The sequence below is a fragment of the Mesoplodon densirostris genome, chromosome 18 (genome assembly GCF_025265405.1).
Source record: "Mesoplodon densirostris isolate mMesDen1 chromosome 18, mMesDen1 primary haplotype, whole genome shotgun sequence".
NCBI lineage: Eukaryota > Metazoa > Chordata > Mammalia > Artiodactyla > Ziphiidae > Mesoplodon > Mesoplodon densirostris.
The window spans coordinates 41,963,154-41,987,017 of record NC_082678.1 but is presented as its reverse complement, the minus strand read 5'-3'; the positions used below and the strand labels follow the sequence as shown (position 1 = coordinate 41,987,017).

The following is a 23,864-nucleotide window of genomic DNA, read 5'->3' as shown; positions in this document are numbered from 1 at the left end:
CACTGGAGCCATGAATGCCCACTTTGAACCATGAATGTTCCCCTTGAATCATGAATGTCCACCTTGAACCATGAATGCCCAACTTGAATCGTGAATGCCCACCCTGAATCATGGGCACCCACCTTCAGCCAGGTCTATGGAGACCTTTCCATCCATATGGGACCATGGCAACGATCAGTGATCAGTGAAAAGGGACCCCCCCCAAGTGTCCCCTCTCCTTCCCCACTCCCATCACTGTCCTCCCTACTCACCCCTCCTCCTGAGCAGCCAAGGAGTTCTGAGAGAGCTTAGCTAAGTTCTTTGCATATTCTTCTTCAATCTTTATCCTGCAAAGGGAGAAAATCCAACATGTCAGCTCCCCAGCACTAGACTGTGGGTCTGACCTGCAGCCCTGCTACTTATTAACCATGTAAACGAACCCGCCAGACCATAAGCTCTGCAAGTACATGGCTCTTGTCTGTCCACCTGACACACAGTAGGTGCTTAATCAATACATGTTGAATGAATAAATGAACGAAATTGTCTGAACCTCATCTGCAAAGTGAGGCATATGCACCTGTGTCCTAGGCTGTGCAGAGAAGAGTGGTCATTTGCACAGTTCCTAGCACAGGGCTGGACACACAGCAAACACTTAAACCAAGAAATGTAACTCATGATGGACCACGGCTGCCCCCTCTCCCAGCCCCAGAGCTCTGGGCTGAGAGCCTGCAAGGCGGCGTTGGCCCCTCTGAAGCAGGAACAGAACCCCTCTCTACGTTCTCCCAGACCCCAGGGCCCCCAACTTCCAAGCCTGCAGGGTGCAAGCATTTCCATGGAAACCAGCAGTGCCCAGCTCTGCGGTGGATTCCACTTCCCCGGAGAGGGAAGTTTCCCCGGAGAGGGAAGTTGCCTTGGATTTCGCTTCCGGCAGGCAGGCCCTTGACACACTTTCAAGGCAGCTCTCCGGGGAGTGTTCTGTATTATCTGGCACAACCGTGTAAAATGTGTTGTCATGGTATTAGTCACTGCCTAAGTGGTCCCCCGAGGAGCTGTGCTTGTGACGACCAGAGCTGGCCAGAGGGCTGGGGCCTCAGAGAGGCCCCTGGTCCATCACTTGGCAAATGAATAAAACCCCACAGATGCTCCCAAGGCTGCAGCATTTGCTTCCAGGCTGATCAGGAGCTGAAGCGTGGCCTGACAGAGTCCCAGGGCAGTGTTCTGAGTCATGGTCATTTCCTGCTTCGGTGCTGAGAGGCTCAGTCTCGCTCCTTCTCTCACTACCAGCTCCACCATCTTCACATACTCTCACGCCTGCCTCCATCACTTCCTCTCCATCCACTCAGCCTTTAGTCCCTCCCCTCCCCAGGAGGACACGGACGGCCAGCCTCCAGCCAGGAGGTCTCTGGAGAAAGCAGATCTCACCATGTCACGCTCTCAGCTTCAAACCCCCGAAGGCTCATCAATGCCAGCCGCACACACCGGGCACAAGGCCCGTCCCCTCCAGAGCCGGCATCACTCCCCTAAGCTGTGGCCACGTGGTTCACCAGATGTCTGCCATGCCTCCCCACCCCACTCCCTAGCACCGGCCCAGCTCTCACCTCTGCACCTCAGCTCCCACCTCTCCCGGCTCTGAAAGGTCCCCCTCTACAAGACCCCAGGTGGACTGAGAAAAGTCATAGGAGTCCACCTGATCCCGGGGAAGACCAGTGGTCTCACGTGGAAGGTTCCATTTATTTGTTAACACGACCTCTTTATGAAAGCGTAAACCCTAAGCATGTTCAGACTAGGCTTTTCTAGCCATTTTCCTCTTGGCCTGTTTCCTACTGTTGTTTTCTCACACCTGAGCTACAGAATCTCTCAATCTCCTACCAGTTTAATGGGTCATAAAATAAAGATTTGATTATACCAACAGAAAATAGGCCTCCTAAGGAAAACAGATGCCTTAAAATGCCATAGAATTGTTACTGGATTATTGTTGCTATAATTAAAAAGGAAACATTTAAAAAATATATTGCCATTTACTGTCAATATTTCCAGTGTGCCTGCCTTGGAAACTCCAGACGGGAAGCTGTGTGTATATGTGTGTGCACACATGTGGAACGGGGGGGGGGTATGTGCACCTGTATGAGTGTGCAGGTGTGTGGGTATGTGCTTTACAGGGTCTCAGAACTTGGAGAGACTGAGGAGGGGAGTGATGAAGAAGGAACTTCTCTCTGTAGCTCTCCCCACTTCCATTAGGCTGAATTTATTGTTTCATCTACAGGCAGGCAAGCCACTACTATAATCCCTGCACTTACCGTAATGACCTTATCTGACTCTCCCAGTAGGCTGAGCTCCCTGAAAGCAGGAATGGGAGGGTGGGGGTTTCTGGATGCCCAGGCCTGGGATATGGCTTTGGCTCAAAGATGAACTGAAAGGTTAACAGTCTCCTTTTTTGTTATGTTAAGGAATGGCGCTTCAAATGAGGGCGGCGCATCCGTAGATAAGCAAAGGGGCCAAGCAGTCTGCATGGGGAGACATTAGGGAGCGGTGGGGACTGTGGCAAACTGGAAACACCCACTCCCTGTACAGGGGCGGCTGCTCTTCAGCTCCAGCCAATTGTTGCATGAGGGATGCAAAGCCACGGAGCCAGACTTTCTTCTTTCCCCAGAGATGCCAGATATGCAGACTTTAATGTAATATCCACCAATTTTTTTTTGCTGTTGGTGGTTCAAATCTTTAAAAACATCACACAGGCCAAAGCAACACAACTGCTGGCCAGACTTGTCCCAAGGGCCATAAGCCTGTGACTCCCGTCTTGTGCTCCCCTTAGTGCTAACCAAGCCCAGTGCTGGTGTGCAGTGCTCACCCTGGCTGCTCACTCCCTCGGGCTCAGGGACCAAGGTGGGTGCTGTCACCAGTCCCTGGAGCTGGGAGGGCCTAGGCCTCACCTTTCCCGGATGAACTCTGACATTTCCTTCTGCATTTGTTTGCCCTTCAGCTGTTTCTGAAGCAGCAGTTCAAACCCCGCCATGGTTCCGTTGCCTTGGGGGTCCTTCTTATCAGCCTAGGAAGGAAAGAGAAGCGGCAGCGTTTAGGTGACATCAGCATCTGGAGCCAGAAGGAATGGAGTGCAGGGAAGACAGACCCCAGAAGGGACCCCGATGTGCCGGGTAACCCTGTCCTCAGCCCCAGAGGGAGGACAAGGGCAGGAGTATCGGCTGCCTCAACTCACGCCTCTCCTGGCGCTCCTGTCCCCACGTGCTCTCTGAGGCTTAAGCCCTGATCGCTGCCGCCACCCCATGTCCGTGCCCCTCAACCCCACAACCTGGAAAAGAGGAGGAAGGGTATGTGGCCAAGAGCACAGGCACCAGGCAGCTGCTGGGGCTGGCTGGACCCTCTGTGGAGTCTCGGCATCTTGACTAAGCTGGGAGACAGTGTGTAACCTCAGGGGCAGGTATCCCCAGCCCTGAGCCATGCCATCCTCTCTTGCACTGGCTGGGCAGTGGCATCCTCCAACGCACATGCATAAAAGATCATAGTGACTTCTGGGGAGAAGCTGGATTGCAGGGCAGCCACAGTGGGAAAGGGCCCGCTTCCAGGCTTGACATCCCGGCCGGGGGATCCCAAGCAAGTTCCCTCACTTTATTTATTTATTTATTTATTTTTTATTATTTTTTTTGCGGTACGCGGGCCTCTCACTGTTGTGGCCCCTCCCATTGCGGAGCACAGGCTCCGGACGCGCAGGCTCAGCGGCCATGGCTCACGGGCCCAGCCGCTCCGCGGCATGTGGGATCTTCCCGGACCGGGGCACGAACCCATGTCCCCTGCATTGGCAGGCGGATTCTCAACCACTGCGCCACCAGGGAAGTCCTAAGTTCCCTCACTTTAAATCTGAGCTGCTCATTCCATGAAACTGGGGAAATACTGGCAACCACCTCACGTGGTCATCTCAGCACAAATGACACATGGAAACAGCTTAGCCTAGTGTTCAGCAAATACCAAGTCTTCAGTGGATGGTATTTAAATTAGTTACTTTAAAGAAACATCAGGACTCGGGGAAGATGGCCAAGTCAATGAAATGGGAATTTAGCACCCAATTCATTTTGCAAGCAAATATTAAAATTTCAAAATTAAATGCTTTTTGTTTTGTTTTGCCTGACTCTCCTCAAAGACGCCTGAATCTCTCTCTCCTGCTCTCCCCCGGCCCTCCCTGCCTCTCTGGTACCCCGAGCACGGCCTTCCCTGCCAGACAAGCATCCAGCATCTGTTCCCACAGCTATGGCTGCAGATCAACCCTCAGAGCCTTCCTGGACCCTGGCGGGAGCCACTCCTAAAGCTGTCCCCCTTCTAAGGCAGCCTTTCCCACCAGGAATCCAGAGTCAAATGCTTTGATACTTAAAGGGAGGAGTTAAAAACAGGTCAAAATAGGGCTTCCCTGGTGGTGTAGTGGTTAAGAATCCACCTGCCAGTGCAGGGGACACAGGTTAGAGCCCTGGTCCGGGAAGATCCCACATGCCGTGGAGCAACTAAGCCTGTGCGCCACAACTACTGAGCCTGTGCTCTAGAGCCCGTGAGCCACAACTACTGAGCCCGCGAGCCACAACTACTGAGCCCGCCTGCTACAACTACTGAAGCCCACACGCCTAGACCCCATGCTTCGCAACAAGGGAGCCACCGCAATGAGAAGCCCGCGCACCAAAACGAAGACCCAATGCAGCCAAAAATAAATTAATTAATTTAAAAAACAAGAAAAGAACAGCAAAAAAATAGGTCCTTTGCCACCACAGAGAGGAGCATCAGTGAGAACCCTGTCCCAGGATCTGGAAAGACCTGGGCTCTCTCTCATCTCAGCCACTGGGCAAAGCGGTCAGGTCCTTCCAATTCTAGGCTGTGTCTCCCACCACTCGCCCTAAAATAAGAATGGATTGCACCTCTAACATCCCGTTAGAACAGCTGTTTTACGAGAGGGGAAAAGAAAAGGGCTGGCGACGCCTGGAGAATGCCACTTACCTCCCCACTCCCTCCTGGTGCAGGATCCCTTCCTCAGCTGCCCTGACCCAGGGCCCTCTGAGCCACACTGTAATACCTCTCTTGATGGGGAGATCATCACCACACGGGGCACACCATGTCACAAGGGGGCTGCTCTGGCCATTGAAAAGTTACTCCAAGTACATTTAAGACGTGTGCCCTCCATTGTATGAATGCTACATCTTGATGAAAAGGCCAAAGAAAAATTATTTGAAATACTGAGCCCCAATCTGACTCCCTGAGAGGATGTATATGCTGAGTGATTTATCCACACTGGGAAAACCAGCCCAAGGAAGTGGGCTTTCATAACCGTGTTAGCAGAAAAATATCTATGAGGGGAAAAGGCCTTGATGGTCCGAGAGATAAAAACCCTGGAGTAAGCATCAGAGTCCCAGGAGGGCTTGAATCAAGATGGGACCCAGATGACGCTGACAGGCAGCAGGATGACCCACTCCCCCTGGCTCCCTACCATCCCCCACCATCCGCCACCCGCTGACCTCCGGCTCCCAGGGTGCCCATTCCCGGGGCTTGAGCTGGTCTCCCCCGCGTGCTCTGTTTCCTGCTCCCCTCTTTATGGATGACGTCTCTCCCGCACCCACCCCCCTTTAGGATGGTGTCTCCAACCTAGCTCTTCCCCTCCATCTCCACAGCTGCCATCGTCTTTCCTGGCCTCCCACAGGTTCACGGGCACTTCTGCCTGTTTACAGCCTTCCCTGCATGACACAGGCAAATCAGATCACATCCAATTCCTGCTTAAACCCTCTACCACCTTCCTGCTGCAAACAGAATAAAGCCCAGCATACTTCTGGAGCCTGCGAGGTCTCGTACACTCGGATTCCCTGCTCACCCTCACCCCTGGGCTCACCCTCACCCCTGGGCTCACCCCCGCCCCCGAGGTGTGTCTGCCGCCAAAGCCAGAGCCCTTTCTACAATATTTGCTGCCTCTGCACGTATCTCAGAAGATCTGGAAGAAACACAGCAATAGGAATCTTTGGCTACCTTCTGAAGGGCAAGAGATCTGGTAGAAAGACAAAAGCATTTTTGTCTAGTACTTGGTTAGCAAATCTATAAAAGGGTAGATAATCCATTCTGACTGGTGGTTAAAAAAAAAGTTTTGATTTTTTAAATTTCTGGTTCCTTGGGGCCTCTGCCAAAGTTTACTTTTTTTAGGTGTACAATTCACTGGTTTTTAATATATACACAGGTCGTACAACGATCACCACTGTCTGATTCCAGAACGGGGTGATTTCATTTTAAAAGCCATTGTGAACTTTAAAATGCAAATGTCCAGGAGTACTCCCAGAGTTTCTGAGTAGGACCCTGAATCTGTCAAAAGATATTTCTTTAATTTTGGAGAAATACACACAAAATTTACCATCTTAACCTTTTTTTTTTTTTTTTTTGTGGTACGAGGGCCTCTCACTGTTGTGGCCTCTCCCATTGCGGAGCACAGGCTCCGGACGCGCAGGCTCAGTGGCCATGGCTCACGGGCCCAGCCGCTCCGCAGCATGTGGGATCTTCCCAGACCGGGGCACGAACCCGCGTCCCCTGCATCGGCAGGCGGACCCTCAACCACCGCGCCACCAGGGAAGCCCCATCATCTTAACCATTTTTAAGTGCACAGTTCAGTGGCATTAAGGACATTTGCACTGTTGTGCAAACATCACCACATCCCCCTCCAGAACTTTCTCATCTTGCAAAACGGAAACTCCGTACCCATGGAACAATAGGCAAAAGCTCTGGAACCACAGAATTATTCAAACTGGAGTCCCCTACAGATTGTGTCTGACTGCCTTGTGACCTTGATGGAAACAGGGAGGCTGTCCAGGAGGAGAAGCACTGTCCAAGGTCACCTACAAGAGTGACAGAGCAGGTCTGGAGGCCAGGTTGGAGTTGATTCTGGTCTCCTGCTACCACTGAGCGGCAAGGGGACCCTCCAGCTTACCTGCATTCTGCCTGGAGTTTCCATATTGCCCTGTGGACTTTCTGAGCTTTATGGAATGATCTAGACTCCAAGTGGGACTTAAGTTTCCAGCCTCCAGTGCTCAATCGACTGCCAGCCCGTTAGGTTTCACCCAGAGAGGTCGCTCTGCTTTGAGCTCAAGCCATCGCCCCCCTCCCGGGTGTCCACTCCTGGTCCCCGGGGCTGCAGTGCAGGGGATGCCAAGGCACCACTTACCCAGAAATAGTCACAGTAGCTCCATTCGGTTGGTTTGAGCAACTGCTGCTCCGGCATCGTGTCTGGGTGCGGAAATGTCACGCAGTTTATCTGGAGGACACAGAACAGGAAAGAACACGGCTTGGCTGGAGGGTTGGGAGAAGCTGGAGAAGCTTCGGTCCTAGGACATGGCACTGAAGAGGTCCCCCTACAGGGCTAGCTTGATAGAGAACATGCACTGGGGTCCTGGGATGCTCTGGCAGTCGGCCTTTCAAATGAGGGGCAACCGGCACTCACCCCCACCCCAGAGGGGCTGAAATCAGTCCAAACTGTCTAGAGAGCAGTGCAACAGAAGCTAGCAACACTGTAAATGTCCACAGCCTTCCACCCAGAGGCTGCACTTGTGAGATTCTATCCTACAGATACCTACACACGGGTGCAGTGACATACATACACGGTTTTCACCACGGCTCGGTTTGTAGTAGCAAAAGGCTGGAACCCAACTCCACTGTCTATCAGCAGAAGAATGGTTAAAAAGTATGAGACAGACATGTATGGGCATCGTATCCATGGTGAAAGACATGACAAGAATGTTCTTCTGTACTGATAAGGAAGGTGTGGCAGGATACAGTGTTAAGTAGGTGGGTGGCGGGGGGAAAAAAGGTAGAATAGTATTTACTGTTTGCTATCTTAGTGTAAAAAAATTTTTTTTAATTAAAAAAAAAAAAGGAGGGGACTCCCCTGGTGGTGCAGTGGTTAAGAATCCACCTGCCAATGCAGGGGACACGAGTTTGAGCCCTGGCCTGGGAAGATCCCACATGCCGCGGAGCAACTGAGCCTGTGTGCCACAACTACTGAGCCTGCGCTCTAGAGCCCACGAGCTACAACTACTGAGCCCACGAGCCACAACCACTGAAGCCCGCGTGCCTAGAGCCCATGCTCCGCAACAAGAGAAGCCACCGCAATGAGAAGCCCGTGCACTGCAATGAAGAGTAGCCCCCGCTCGACACAACTAAAGAAAGCCTGCGCTCAGCAACGAAGACTCAACGCAGTCAAAAAAAAAAAATCTTTAAAAAAATAAATAAACATGAAGAACCTAGGGGTAAAACAGGAATAAAGACACAGACCTACTTGAGAATGGACTTGAGGATATGGGGAGGGGGAAGGGTAAGCTGTGACAAAGCGAAAGAGAGGCATGGACATATATACACTACCAAACGTAAGGTAGATAGCTAGTGGGAAGCAGCCGCATAGCACAGGGAGATCAGCTCGGTGCTTTGTGACCGCCTGGAGGGGTGGGATGGGGAGGGTGGGAGGGAGGGAGATGCAGGAGGGAAGGTATGTGGGAACAGATGTATATGTATGACTGATTCACTTTGTTATAAAGCAGAAACTAATAAAAAAAATAAAAATAAATAAAAATAAAGGAAGGAAGGATCAGGGCCAGGAATGACCCTGGGAGCCCTGGAGACAGGGAGCATGGAATTCCACCAAGGTCAAGGTAGAGGCCCACGGAACCCCTGGGATGAGATGTTTTCTCCCAATGCCCCACCCCCCAGTCACCCGAGGTATCGCTGGCCTGCAGGAGTCTGCTTGGGGGTGGCCAGCCTCTCAATGCCCAGCTCAGGAAATGGTCTTCCCAAACCCTCTTTTTGGGCTGACACCCCCAAGTTTGTCCAGAGATGAGCCTCCTTCTGGAAACCAGGGCTGGATTCCACAGTTTCACATACTCCTTATTTCATGTTCCAGCTGTTCTTGCCTCAACAAACAATGATGACCACAGCCTATTTTTACTTGGTTTAATAATGTAATCCATGAAAACTCCAAGCAAATTTAATGATAAATTAACTATGACATTACACTGGGCATTAAGCATCGTGGAAGCAGGTACTCAGAAGTGGATACAAAGGTCTTCTAGAGTGCCTTGTCTGGGGTCTAGGAGACAGGGGAGGGGCGTACCACAAGTGGCCCTATAACAACCACTGAAGGTGAAAGCTGGCGGGGCTGGGGGGACAGAGGTTGGGGGAGGACAAGGCTTCATCCCTCTTGGGGCTTATGTCAGTCTCTGAGGACACCAGCCCTTGGATGGACTGGCCAGTGGCCCCAGGGTGCCCGTCTCCATCCCTGTCAACTCTGGTTTTGGGATTTCGCAGCCCCAGCAATCCCATAGGAATTTCCCTGAATCCTGGCAGAGCCCTGCACCCCCTGGTGGGCATCTCGAGAACTACACCTCACCGGCCCCATCGTGGGAGGCATCCTGGGAGAATTTCTGCAAAAGCTTTGCGTGCATCCTCACTTCATCCTTCCGGCAACCCCACAAGCTGGGTCACACTGGCCTCATTTGATTAACTGAGGATCACAGAAATATCTGCATCTAGTCTGGGCTGACGGCTCGAGCCCTCACCCACGATGCTGTGCCATGGAACACATGCTCGGTCCACGCAAACGTTTGTTGAACGGCTACTTGGTGCCACGCAGTAGGCTAGATCTTCCCAGCACTTTGCACAGGTGCATTTGTATTTCTCGTGACTGCTTACTCAGCATCTCTCTTCCTTTGCCAGACAGTCTGTCCCAGGAGGGGAGGAAGCCCACCTCCTCCCCGCTGTGTCCCTAGTACCTGGCCCAGCACAGCCATGGGATGGGAGCTGTAAATGTTTCTTGGTACAATGAATGGAGGCTAGAGATAGAAGGTGTAGTCTCTGCCCTCGACGGTTTTACAGCCTAATGAAGAAGGCAAACAAGTAAATATGTAATTGCAATTCTTTGTGTATAATGGCGGAGCCAGGGTCAGAAGCCAGGCAATCTACGTCACACTCAATCTATGTCATGCTACCTTCTAACACACTTAGGCGTAGCCATGCCATGTCCCCACCCAAGGCAGGGGCTCAGGTAGGAAGGGGTGCTGGACAGGAAGCAGGAGACGGGGGAATGCCCCCACTATGTACTGTTTGGGGGAAGTTCCAGGAGCCCCTCCCACTCTCGCTCCCAAGATGACCATCCTCAACCAACAGCGTCTTCGTTCTGGCACCAACTCTGCTCTCTCCAGCCCTCAGTAAATGGAGTAACACCCGCTCTGCCCCTGACGGCCAGGGGGCCCCCTGAGCAGCAGAGGTTCTGCCAGGGTCGGCCTGCATGGGGGCAGCCAGAACCACAAGAGCTGCCCTCAGAAACTCTCTTGGCGGGGGGGGGGGGCTACAGCCACCACTCAGGCATCTGGCCATGGCACAAGAGCCGCTGAACACAAGTGTGACCCACCCAAGGGGGCTGGCGTGGGGAGGCCCGGCGCAAGCCCCGGCCCCAGCGCAGCACGGAGGCCTCCCTGGAGGCAGAGGCCGCAGCTATGTGCCCTCCTCTCTGACAGCCGCCCTGCAACATAGAAGAGAAAGTGGTTTCACAACCAAGCGGGCCCTGAATTTCCTCCTGGTGGGAGAGGCTACTCTGGGAGGGGGTGACAGAGGCAAAAGCCAGAGTTGGGACCTGTGGAAGCAGAACAGAAATGCCCCCAAGCACTCACATCCAGTCCCCGAGCTCCCACCTGGGGCCCCCAGACGGGCCATGCCGGGGAGCTCAGACTGAAGACTAGAGGAGTCCCCAGACTCTTCTTTCTAGGACAGGAGTGTGGCTAGGTGGCTTTGCTGTCATCTTTTCTGGAATCCTCCAGATTCTGTCGCATCATATTGGTGCCGAGGCTGTGAATTGCCATTAGCGCCCGTCACTTCCAATCAAGCAAGCAACCCACTCACTGCCAGCCTTGCCCGGGGCCCCACTGCTGTCAAGCAGCCCACGTGTCGGCCTCTTCAAAACTTGTTCCAGGCCCAGGTCGGGGAGCCGGAGCGTCGGAATCAAGCTCGGTCCTTGCTTCTCGGCCACACTGTGAGCCAGACTCAGATGCCGCCTGCAAATCTCTGCTGCTTGGGTGAGACCAGGTAAGAGGATGCTCACCCTATCCCCGCACACCGGGGCGAGGGAAGCTTGGGCCCCAGCCTCCCCACATCGTTCCCCCCAGCATCTCCTTCCAGGGAAGCCACGAGCTCTGCAGGATCAGGACTCAGAGGAAGGGGCCGCAGTGGGAGAGTGACTGCTCCGGGGAAAGGAAAGAACCATGGTACAGAGCTCTTCAGCCCCACTGGTCGGCCGGCCGGCGAGGATGCCCATCTCCAGCCTGGAGAGTAGGGCCGCATGGGCTGGCAGTCAGCAGACCCAGGTTCAAGTCCGGGGCTCTGGTCCTCACTCACTCTGTGCCCCTTCTCAGTTTTCCCAGCAAAAAGTCCCCAAGGCTTGAGTGCTTATTTAAAACCTCTGGGGTGCGGGGGTGTTGGTTATAACGCAAACTTTCCAGCCTTGCCCCAGAGTGACCAACAAAGGAATCTGCATTTTAAACAAGTATCCCCAAGGCTTCAGATGAGAAGCACTGCTGTAGGGCAGCGTGAAGGAGGAGGGAAGGCAGAGAGGCAGGGATGGAGGAGGTGTGTTGCCAGGAGACCCAGGGCCACGCCCACGCTGACAAAGCCCCAGGCTCTGGCTGAAAGGCAGACCAGAGCAGTGACCCAGGCCACACCCCGTGAGCTGGGGTCCATCACCCATGGGAGGCATGACACTCTGCTTTTCAATTTTTCTTTCTCTTATTCACGTTCCTTCTACAATGCTAATGTATTCCCTCTCTTGCAGTTTCTTCTCCCTCTTTCTCCATCTTTCAGGGAACTTTGGGAGCTCCTGCTTTGCCCCAGTACTCTGGGGCTTTTTGTGAACCTGAGGACTGTGTTCTCAGGACGTCTGCCCCGGGGGCCTGTCCACGCCCTCCCCGCATCAGCTCCGGTAACAAGGAAGCTGCTGCTGGCCCAGGGTTGAGCCGCCTGGTCCCACCCTCGGGAGGCAACTTGCACCTGGGGCATTGCTGGTGGGTAACAGCGCAGGTCTCAAGTCCTGATGCTTCCCAGCTGTGTGACCTCGGGCGAGGTCCTGCTCTGTGCCAGGTCCTGCTCTGTGCCTCAGTTTCCTCATCTATAAACACGGTGATGAGGAGACTAGTGTGAATTGAGCACCTACTGTGTGCCAGGCTGTTCCACGTGCTTTCCACACCACCCCTAGGGTGCACATGCCCATCGTCTCCCCATTGTACAGATGTGGACGCTGAGACCCAGAGAGGCCGGGTCGCTGCCCAGCTGGTGGGTGCTGTGCTGACCCCCTTGGCTTCAGAGCCCGAGTCCCCAGTCCCCACACTACCCTGGTCCAACCATCTGCCCTCTCTCAGTGAGCGGAGAATGAAATGGGTGCTCAGAACCCTACTGGTGCCTAATAAATGTACACACAGGGGCAGCAATTACGACTGTTGCCATTGTTTGCCTACCGCTTTTTCCTCCCCAAATCCTTCAAAGCAGGATCTGCAGCCTGCATGAGCCGGGGCAGGGGACCCCGTCTTGCTTCCACCTCCGTAGGGGTGGGCAGCATGACGAGGACTGTGTGACAGAGCCTGAGGGAGCCTTTCTCCGGCCCCAGAGCTGCTGCACTTGGGTCAAAACTGCACACCTAGGACCACACGTCTCCCAGCTCCAGGTTCTTAGCTGAGCAGATGGACAAGTTGTTTCTCCACTTGGAGGGGGAGAGACGTCCAGCGCCCGCCTTCCCTGAGCACAGGGCTGATGTGGAGCCGGAGGCAGGGTGGCGTGGGGACTCGGCGGGCTTTTGGAAGAGCCCTGGGAGGCTGTCTGGCCGCTCTGGGCAGAGGCTGCCTGCTTCCCCATCAGGAACTCCCAGGAACTCTATTCTTAGGGCGCTTTCTCTTCCTTTTAACTTTGATGTCTTCCAGAAGTTGCCCTGCACAAAAGCCACCCTGCCGTGGCTGTAATTTACACGTCATGTCACTTGCGCAGAGCACAGCCCACCCCCTCCAACCCACTCCTGCACGTGTACCTTCCCCTGCCTGCCCTGCAAAAATGGCTTCTGCACCATTCCAACCACAATCCTTCTACTTGTTTGCCCCAAGAGAAAAAGTGAAATAAGAAATCAACAGAAGAAGGGCCGGGGGTAGGGGGAGGCAAGGGGGGAGCCCTCGGCAAAATCCAAGCTTTGGAACTTCCCAGGTACCAGGCTGGGCAACGCTTCCATTCAGCGGTCCGCATTGCCATGGCAAAAGCGGAGCCACGGACCAGAGACAGCCCCAGCTTGCCACCCAACATGTGCGCGCTCCGCAGGAGCCGCTTACCGTCATGGTGTTTTCCTTGCTCTGCTTTTTGCCTGGTGACGAGGATCCCAGGTTCTGGGGAGAAACACGAGAAATATCGTCAAAGCTGTTCTCCATATTGGACATCCTCTTTCATTCGGGTTCCCTGAAGGTGGAGGGATTGGTGAAAAGCCTCGGGCCGGGGAAGTTTGGGGATGCTCCGGCTGCCGTTAACCCCCAAGTCACCATAGTCTGGGAGAGAGCAGGCAGGTGCCTCCAGCACAGGCTCTGAGAAAACTGCTCCAGAGCAGGTCTGCCTCCTCTTCGCCCCCGTCGGCGGTTGGGGGAGCTAACCCCTCAGCTGCCCTCTGCTGGTAAGTGGTTCTGCACGCTGCTTGCTGCCTTAACCTGCAGAATCCACCCGGGGAGCAGAGAGTTAAGGCCACCACCTCCTCACACTGAGGATTCAGAACATGACATCTTATTCCAAATCCCCCGGGTCCGACATATCACACCCCAGATACGTGCAGTGTGGCCTGGGGTGCTCGGCCACCTCCGTGACGTGTCACCTTCCCAACCCCGAGAGCAGGGAGGCTCTGTTTCGGCTTCCATTCGGACTTTAGATTGCCTTTTTATGTCTTCCCTTTGCCAGCAAGAAAACCATCGTCCCAAGGACCACCAAGCCCACAGGACCGCAGCAGCTTGCCCCAGACCTAGGATGGTCCTGGAATGGAAAATAAGGATTGCCAGCTGAAAACACCATATGGGTCCTAAGAGCCTATGACCCTAAAGGGGAGGGTCAATTCTGGGTCTTTGTTGTCCCATCGGCAGTGACGTCAGGGACTCCATAGGGTCCCTGAGCAGGACGTGGGATGCCCACTCCTGTCCTGAGACACATGTCGAGCTGGGAAGCAGGCTCGCCCCTAAGGCACTGCAGTGGCATCGCATGTGTGTCCTGGGACTCGTGGCCTTATTCTGTCTCTAGTGGGAGGGAAGGAAGTGGCTGCTAGGACTTTACAGAGAAAGGCCCAGAAGAAGCATGAAGAGGCTTCTCCAGCAAGCCTCAGGGAACCAGCAGCCCCCCATCCCCAGGCACCCAACTGCTCATCGGGCAAAATAAGAAGCTTGATGGAGTTCCTGCCCATGGTCCCCTCATTCCCTGCCTCCCCCGCCCAGACGCCCCCTCAGTCCCTCGTTCCCATCGGGACCTACTTTGGCAGGTAAGTAAAGTCAGCTAATGAAAACTGACATCCTTGGACTGTCCAGCTAAAAGGGACCTTTAGATGTCATCGTTTCACAGACAAGAAGATGAACTCGCGAGCCTTGACATCCTGCCAAGTTAACTTGAGCCTCAGTTTCACCATCTGTCACCTACGGTCCTCAGGCTCTGGAGTGCATCAGAATTAGCTCCCCTCCATCGGGTCCCCCTGCCCACCTCCCAGAACTGCTGATCCAGCAGGTCTCCGGGGTCCAGGGTCTTTAAGGAAGAGTCTGGGGGCCTCCATGGAGGATGTCTGTTCTGTCGTTTCATTGAGGCCCCCCTAACTACAGCACCTCTGTTAGCAGACCCAACAGGTTCTGGGGCAACGTCACGCTTGTGACCAACTATAGCTTCCTTAGACGTGTTAAATGCATCAACGCATGCAGCTTGCCCACCCTGGACCCTCCCAAACTATCAATTCTGCCCAGGGCACTTGCCAAGATTGGGCTTTCTGGGAGGAAGGCAGACCGAGGCTGCACGGCAGGGGCCCAGGTACCAGTCTCCAAGGAGAACAGACAGGTGCTGGGCTCCTCCTACAGGTTCGTCCATGCAAATACACACCGCGATGGGCAAGGGGAACCTTTGGGATGGATTCTTTTTTTTTTTTTTTTTTGGCCGCATAGCATGTAGGATCTTAGCTCCCAACCAGGGATCGAACCCACACCCCCTGCATTGGAAGTGCAGAGTCTTAACCACTGGACCGCCAGGGAAGTCCCTGGGATGGATTCTGCAGTTTGCAGGGGCCTCCCTACCACAGACACACATCATCACCACCAGGACCCACCACAGTGCTCCCATTACACCCCCTAGGAAGTGCAACCAGTGCTCCGGGAGCCTTGGCAATCGCCTTCCAGTCTCTGTACCAATGCTGCTGCTGATGGGGAGGACGAGAGGGAGGAGGGGGAGGGGAACTCCCAGGGGAAGGATACACTGGGAGAGCTTCTACCCAGAGTGCTACCTTGTGAGGTAGCCATGAGGCACGCATTTAACACCCATAGTCTCACTGAGTCCTCACAACCCCACCAAGTTACTGGCATCGTCTTCATTTTACAGATGAGGAAGTCGAGGCTTGCAGACACTAAGGTGTCCAGGGTCACAAGGCAAGTAAACAGAGGAAACTGATCCCCAAACCTGAATGACCCTTTTCTCTGTCTCCCGCTATCTCTCCACTTTGAGACCTGGGACAATCTCTTGTTTTTCCAGGTATCTCTGCAGGGGCCAGAAAACATCTCCGTCATCCACAAACACTGATTTGGGGGCCACTGTGTCCAAGGCTGTCTGGAATGAGGCTGGACACAGAGGTCACCCTCCTCCCTATAATCTGGGCCAAGACGGGAGTGCAAGTAACAGCATGTGGGGGTGGGGGTGATGCTCTAAGTGTGGGTGCCAGTCTCTGCTCTCCTAGCTGTGCAGTTTCAGGCAGTGCTGCACACGGGGGTCACAGGCTCCTCCAGGTGCTCTCACGCTCTGTGTTTGCTGCTGAAGACCTGTGTCCATTATTCGAATGCCATATACATAAACATTATCACACACACACACACACACACACACACACACACATACACACACACATACACACACACACACACCCCGTAGCACTCCACTGAAAGGGCCCAGAAGGAACGACACCTCAGTCACAGTGAGAACACCTACTAGGTAGAAGTAGTTTCTAATATGATTCCCCACTAAAAGGGACCCAGGCTCCTTGGAGAATTGGCTAATTCCAAATGCCAGGTGGACCTGGAACATCTGTGCGAGGAGGTAAGAAAGTGTTTAACAAATGATGTGACATAACAAAAGGACACAGACGCCAACCCAAAGAGGCTCCCACAAGCCAAATCTGGGAAAACCACCACTGGCAAACCCCAATGTCAAAGACTCAGGCCCAATCATCAGGGATGCTCAAAGCTCTGAGTGCAAAGGCTGTTAGGAAACTATGTGCACGTGGCCCGACCCTATCACCCCACAGATATAATATATACATATTGGATGATATTAATGAACTAACATTTTCTTTTTTTTTTTTTTTGCGGTACATGGGCCTCTCACTGTTGTGGCCTCTCCCCGTTGCGGAGCACAGGCTTCGGACGCGCAGGCTCAACGGCCATGGCTCACGGGCCCAGCCGCTCTGCGGCATGTGGGATCTTCCCACACCGGGGCACGAACCCGTGTCCCCTGCATCGGCAGGCGGACTCTCAACCACTGCGCCACCAGGGAAGCCCTGAACTAACATTTTCTTAAGTGTACTGATGGTATTATGTTATGTCTTCGCCCTTAGACATACATTCTGAAATATTTACAGTTAAAACAATATGTGAGGAATTTGCTTTGAAAGAATCCAGTGGGAAGTTAGGGAGAGGTGATGGTAGTTTATTTAAAAAAAAATTTTTTTAATATATAACCCATTCATTTTATTTATTTTATTTTACTGATTTTTTTCAATTTTTGGCCACATTGGGTCTTAGTTGCAGCGCGTGGGCTTCTCTCTAGTTGTGGCGTGTGGGCTCCAGGGCACGTGAGCTCAGTAGTTGTGGCGCAAGGGATTAGCTGCCCCGTGGCATGTGGGATCTCAGTTCCCTGACCAGGGAGCGAACCCACGTCCCCTGCCTTGGAAGGTGGATTCTTTACCACTGGACCACCAGGGAAGTCCTGTGATGGGAGTTTAAATGAAACAAGATGGGCTGAATAATTGAAGTTAAATGATTGGTCCATGGTCCTTTATTATAATAGTCCTTCTACTCTTATAAACATTTACGCATGTCCATAACAAAAGTTTGTTTTTTTTTTAATTTCCTTTTCCTATGATTCTAGAAGGTTTTTCTCCTCTTTTTAAAAACCCCTCCCCAGCCTGGTTTCCTGGCCTCGCCTGGGTTGCTCTACTGTCACTGTGAGGACCCACTGAGGGTGGTGACAGACGAGGCAGTGCCTGGGAGAAGGCAGTGTGTCATTCCCAGCCAATTCAGCGAGCCCCTGGACTCTGCAATGTCTTCCTGACCCTGTCTCCTTACCCTGTGAGGAGTCTGGGTCCCACACCCTCAGCAAGCGGGACACAGTATGAAACCTCTCAGTGGCTCCCAGCACTGTTAGGACAAAACCCAAGCTCCTCACAGCAGCCTTGAGGACTCCTCCAGCCTCCTCCTGTGCCCTCCCCACACCTGCTAACATAGTAAACCACAGCCCCACTCGGACTCCATGGCTTCTTTGAAATCTTGCCTCTAGGCATCCACATATGCTGTCCCCTCCACCCGGAATGCTGTTCCCCTACCACCACCTCTTTACCAAGCTAAACCCTTGCTCATCTTTCCAGTCTTAGCTTTTCTTAAAGAGCCCATCTCGATGTTTCCACCACGACCTGGTCAGGTCCTCAGAGCACACACTCCCTCCAGCCCCTGTCACTGCCAAAACGAAATAAACATTTATCTCTTTCTCCAGTCCCAGCTATTAACTCCATCAAGACAACGGCTACCCGTGCACCACAACTACTGAAGCCCGAGTGCCACAACTACTGAAGCCTGTGCACCTAGAGCCCGTGCTCTGCAACAAGAGAAGCCACCGCCATGAGAAGCCCACGCACCGCAACGAAGAGTAGCCCCCGCTCGCCACAACTAGAGAAAGCCTGCGCACAGCAACGAAGACCCAACGCAGCCAAAAATTAATTGATTAATTAATTTAAAAAAAAGACAAGGGCTACATCTGTCTATGACTCAGTGCCTCGTAAATAAACAGATGCTCAATAGAACATGTGCTGTTTACCAAGTAGGGGAGGGGGAGCCCAATTAAGTAAATGAGCTCTCAGAATCTCACTGCCAATGGGTTCCTTAAGTTTCCAAGCTCGCAGTCCCATTCCCTTTCCTCTCTCCTGTGTCTAAAGATAGCCTTCCTGGGGGGCAGTTCATGGGAATCTAAAACAGCTAAAACGGCCTGGGCTCTGGTGGGCAGGTTCCTTGCCCTCCCAGTACCTGCACAGGGAGCAGAGGGGGCTCACACCACCCTAGCCCCGGGCGGGCGGGCAGACAGGCAGGGGACAGGCTCAGATGTGCTTCTGCCATGGCCAGCAAGACTATCCTCAGGCTTTGATGCCCCAACCTCCGATCAGGTGGGCCCCGTGCATCCAGCACCCAGGCAGCCTGCCCCCAGAGCTGCAGACTTGCAAACATCCACTGAGTGGCGCCAGATCACCATCACCTGTGCCTGGCCCTCCAGGTCTCCCAGAACTGGGTGGGCACCACCCCTGGGGTGCTGGGCACCCAGCCATCAGTCCCACCCACGACGGTACAGACACACTCCCGGTTTCCATGAAGAGTAGATAATCTTCCTACCTGCCCCCTACCTGCCCACCATTCTAATTTTCCTGATTAGCTTGCTCGAGGAGGGGGCAGGTAGCAGAAAAGGAGCACAACAGGGGTGTGACGAGCTACTTTATCCACCCCCAACCCTGCCTCTCCAATGGCCGTGTGTCTGTTCATTCGTTCATTCATTCATTCACTCGTTCAATATTATTAGGTGATAATTGTCACTAATTAGAGTTGACAACCTGGGATGGGGTAGTAAATGCTATGCAGGCTGAAGTGTGCTATATACACTCTGGGGACCATTTGTCAGTAGTGCTCTATGGAAATATCAACCCTTCTTAACCCACTTCTATGACTGGCCTCTGGCGCCTTTTAGGACAGCCAGCTAGCTCTGTGGGTTCCCAAACGCTTTCACAGCTGGGGAACCAGTGAACGAATGCATATTTGCTCTCTCCATGCACTGCACTGTGTATTCTTGTTACTTTGATGATACCTCCCCCTCTCGATGTTATCATCCAAAAACAATGCACTGGACTCCACCTGTCCTGAAGCAGTGCCCAGGCGTGGCCTGGGTCTCCAGAGCTGACCTTCCCTGCATCCCCAGTACCTCGCCTCTAACTCCTTGTTTTTATAACGCCTTCTATGACAGTAAAATGTGTTCATTTTAGGAAATTTAAAAAACACCCAAAAGTCTAAAGAGAATAAAAATCACCTTAGACCAAGGTTGCTCAATGTCAGCACCAATCACCTTTTCAACCTGGGTAATGCTCTGTGGTGGAGGCTGCCGTGGGCCTGGTGCGATGCTTAGTGACATCCCCGGCCCCTACTGACTAGATACCAGTAGCACCCTCTGACCAGCTGTGACAACCAACATATCTCCAAACACTGCCAAACGTCCCCTGGTTGAGAACCAGACAGCAACGCCAACAATGTTCGGGTTTATTTTTTCTTCCAGTCAGTTGTCTTCACATGTGGATAGATTTCCTCCCCCCAGATAAGACTGACCATACGTGGAGCTTTGTTCTGCTTTTCTCACTCAATATTATGTCTCAGCACTTTCCGGAATCACGACATTTTCTTCGGAAGGTGGAATTTTCACGGCTGCGTGGTCTCACTGGCTGGACAGTGTTCAGTGCCATCCATTTTACCCATCCCCTGTTGTTGGATAATTAGGTTGGGTCCAAGGTGGCAGGGCTGTAAATAATGCTTGAGTGAACAGCCTCATACATAGATCAGAATCCCTGAATGTATCCCAAGAACAGATGCAGGAAAGGAAATTCATGGGTCAAAGGCTTATGGCAGCACACTGTCCAATTGGCTTCCCAGGATGTTATATGTATCAGGATAGATTTTGTTTTATGTGGTTAAGAAACAGCTTCACAGCATTTCGGGATGGGGGAGCCATGTTCCATTAGGGAACAAGAGAAGAATGATGGGGGGGTCCGGGGAGGAAGGGGTTGTTTCCCATATTCTTGCCCAGGGTAGACCAGCTTTTCTAGTTGCTGGGAAACCACAGCAGAGCTTGGGCTGACGTCTTAAGAAAACACTCCATAGTTAGGCGGCAAAGAAGCTTCATTTTAAACGACTGAAAGAGGCTGTGTTGAGGGGGGGGGCTCTGCAGGAAACACACGGAGCCAGGGCTGTGATGTGTGCCATGAGCAGGGGGTGAAGGGGACACACACGTGCTGGCACGACCAACTGTGCCCGGATCCTCGCCTGTCCTGCCACGGTCCACTCCCCCTCCCCGACCAGCATCAGCATCCCCCAGGGGGCTCATTAGAATCAGGGAACCTCCGGACCCTCCCCAGACCTCCTGAATCAGAATCTGCATTCTAACACGAGGCCCGGGAGATTCATCAACCCATCAACATGGAAGGAGCCTTTGCCCACCTAGACGTCCCAATTCTCTTCCAGAGTTCGAACTGAACTGACCTGAGCCCAATGCCCAGCCTCCTAAGACAAGAACATAATTAGGTTTCTGAGGTTTAACCTTCTTGCCTGCATTAAAGCTAAGTGTCACACTGAAGCCGCCTGCTGTCACAGACCACAAGGTCTCTCTTTCAGTGACTGGCACATAGAACCCACTGTTGGTGACAACAAGCAACTATTGTTATCACATCATCATCATCATCATCATCATCATCATCATCATCATCACCACCACCACCACCACCATCCTTGGGGCCTGGCATTTTCACTCCTGGAAAGGGCTGGTTTGGAGGCTTCTGCTTAGGGACACCTTCTGGATAATTCACGGATGGACCACATGAGACCAGTTCTCAGTTCCTCAGACACAGCTTAATGACACCGGAAGAACTCGGCATCAAGTCCAGTCTGACCACCTGGTAATCGTGTCAACCCTCACGAGTCACTTAACCGTTCTGAGACTCCGTGACCTCATCTGTGACACGGGAATCGTACCGACAACTCCCTCCTGCGTTTGCACAAGTGTCAGCTGAGATGACAAATGAGAAGGCAGTTTGGGAAACTTAAAACACCCTCCCATGTCCTTCCACACCGTAGCTGTCCCTCTGTTAGATGATTAAATGTGGTAAAATGTCTGACTCAGTTTCATTCTGGGTAAAGTCAGGCGGTGGGAAAAGGGCGTGCAGAAAAGGAAAATGGCCTGGCCTCATCCATATTCTTAAAGCGTTGGGAAATCTGGACTCTGTATTAGGAATCCAGACAGCAGGATGGAACCTTCTGCCCCAAGAACAGTTATAATCCCTTCACCATCACCCCATCAAAACCATCCTCAACTTCTAGGGACTTCCCTGGCGGTCCAGTGGTTAGGACTCTGTGCTTCCACTGCAGGGGGCACAGTTTCAACCCCTGGTCAGAGAACTGAGATCCCTCATGCCATCTGGCGCAGCCAAAAAAACAACCGAAAAATCCATCTTCAACTTCTAGAGAAAACCAAACCACAATCGCCTGTTCTCCCACATCATGGTACATTGGAATGACCCAGATACCGACCACTTTCTACTTGGGGCAGGACTGGGCTGTAGCCACCTGGACCCCCATGGCATCCCCATCCTAATGACACCTCCCTGGGCCTGCCTAAATGGCTGCCCCTACATCCCGTAACAGGACCCCTTACCTGGGAATCACCGGTGGATTTTCGGACACTCATGTGGGCAGTCTCAGGAGGGTGCGCTGGGGTCCCTGACGTGTGGTATCCATTCACTGCAGGGACAGAAACACCGCTCAGATGCTGCGCTGGCCACAGACAGGCCCCTCCGACCTTGCAGACCACAGGGGCAGCTGCAGCCCCCTCCCCCCCACACACACTGTCTGGTTCTGAGGGGTCATGCATGGCCAGGACCACCTCTTAGGATCTCATCTGTATCTGCTGAGCTGGAGGTGGGTTGAGAGCATCTCTCTAATCCCCAGCACCCAACTACCTATCTCTTGGGGGACCAAGTTTCTTTTCGAACCAGAGAAGAAAAGAAAGATGCTTAGTAGGAGGTGAGGTCATCATAGTCCAACAGCCATTGCTAAAAATACCTCATCAGCTGTGGTCACTGGTGCTGATTAAGGGTCCAATCTCTCTACAGAGTCAGGTGGCCCCACCCACAGCTTCCTACAAATCCTGTCCCCGCCCCACCCCCAAGGACCTTGTCACCCTCACCCACTGTAATGTAAGTATAATGGAAAGAGAATGGGCTTCACTGGTTTCCATGAAATTTGGTTTTGCCATTTAATAGCCAGGGGATCATATGACATCCTTCTTGAGTCCCAGTTTTCCTAAAGTCTAAAAAAAAAAAAAAAATTCAAGCCTCTAAAACTCTATCCCTATGACACTCACTCATGCTCCCAACATGAGCTGATACACCTGCCCTTCCAGGGGGGGATGGGAAGCTCTGGTCTGTAGCATTTGCCGATTTCTATGGCCTCAAGGCTCCCATCGGGGCTGATTTGAAGCCCCCGACGCTGCTGCCTGGTCCTGACATCACACGTACACACCGCAGCCCATGCATCCTCAGTTCCCAGAGGTGGCGCTGCCCTCTCACGGATATAGTTACGTGAGCCTCAGCTTCTGTATCTGTAAAATGGGGACAGTTCTACCTAGTCTCTCTCTACTTTGTTGGGATGAAAATCCAACGAGACAATAACTGCAAAAGAGATCTGTAAAGTTATACAGTACTTCATGAACAGAGAGGGGAAGGATGGAGAGAGGGAAGGCCACTGCTTCTGCTCCTAAATCTCCTGGCCTTGAACCCCAAGCCTGCATTGATCTCTGGACACCAGGAAAGCATGCCTTCCTCATGCCCCAGGCTTGGAGGATTTGCTACAACACAGACAACTGCAGGTCGGCCTGGAGAAAGATGCACAGACCCACGTCCAGCTCTTGGTGGTTCCTGCTGACACCACCCTGCAGGGAGGGAGGAGGTGGAGAGGCCGAAATTACTATCAGCTACCCATTTACAGAGCAAGGGCTGGGGGCAAGCAATGGGGTATGAAGGCCACCCCATGGAGAACCTTTTTCATGCTGGGGAGTGCCCCCCATTCTCCCCCAACTGCAGCGAAAAATCCAGGGCCACCTGTGAACAGAGGCGCACTCAGCAGATTCTTGTGGGTAGCTGGGTTTCTCCCGATCTGCCCGTTGGCCGGACACTCCGGAAGAAGGGTGGGCACAGACACACCAGGACAACAAAACACTGTCCACAGAGCTGGCCCCCAGGGCAGTGGCTTAGGGACCCAAGGAGAAACAACAAATTAACCCCACGTGGCCAGCCACGCTCCTGGTCTACACCCAGGGCCCTCAAGAGGCTGCTGAACTGCTGATTCTATGCAGGAATCCTCTAGCTAAAAGGGGGCTGAGGAGGGAGGGCCAGGATTCCAAGGGCATCAGAGAAGCTGTGGCTGCCAAGGAGAATCTACTCAGGTCAGCGCAGGCCATGCCAGGAAGGGCACTAGACTGCTGATAAATACAACCCACAAGGCAGGCAAAACATTGGAGAAATTTTCCTTATCAAGGAGCATAGCGCTGAAATAGATAAA

At 53.0% G+C, this 23,864-nt stretch overlaps 1 protein-coding gene across 3 annotated transcripts in view; it reads right to left on the bottom strand.

Annotated features, from left to right (window-relative positions):
- GAS7 (growth arrest specific 7) overlaps window positions 1-23,864 on the bottom strand; it is a 203,568-nt gene that overhangs the window by 24,717 nt on the left and 154,987 nt on the right. For all 3 annotated transcript variants that reach the window (XM_060081685.1, XM_060081687.1, XM_060081686.1), the window contains exons 4-8: window positions 21,961-22,046; window positions 13,350-13,403; window positions 7,169-7,258; window positions 2,910-3,025; window positions 252-326 (exon numbers count right to left, since the gene is read on the bottom strand). In XM_060081685.1, the coding sequence (XP_059937668.1) occupies window positions 252-326; window positions 2,910-3,025; window positions 7,169-7,258; window positions 13,350-13,403; window positions 21,961-22,046 (421 nt within the window). The remainder of the gene's footprint in view (window positions 1-251; window positions 327-2,909; window positions 3,026-7,168; window positions 7,259-13,349; window positions 13,404-21,960; window positions 22,047-23,864) is intronic.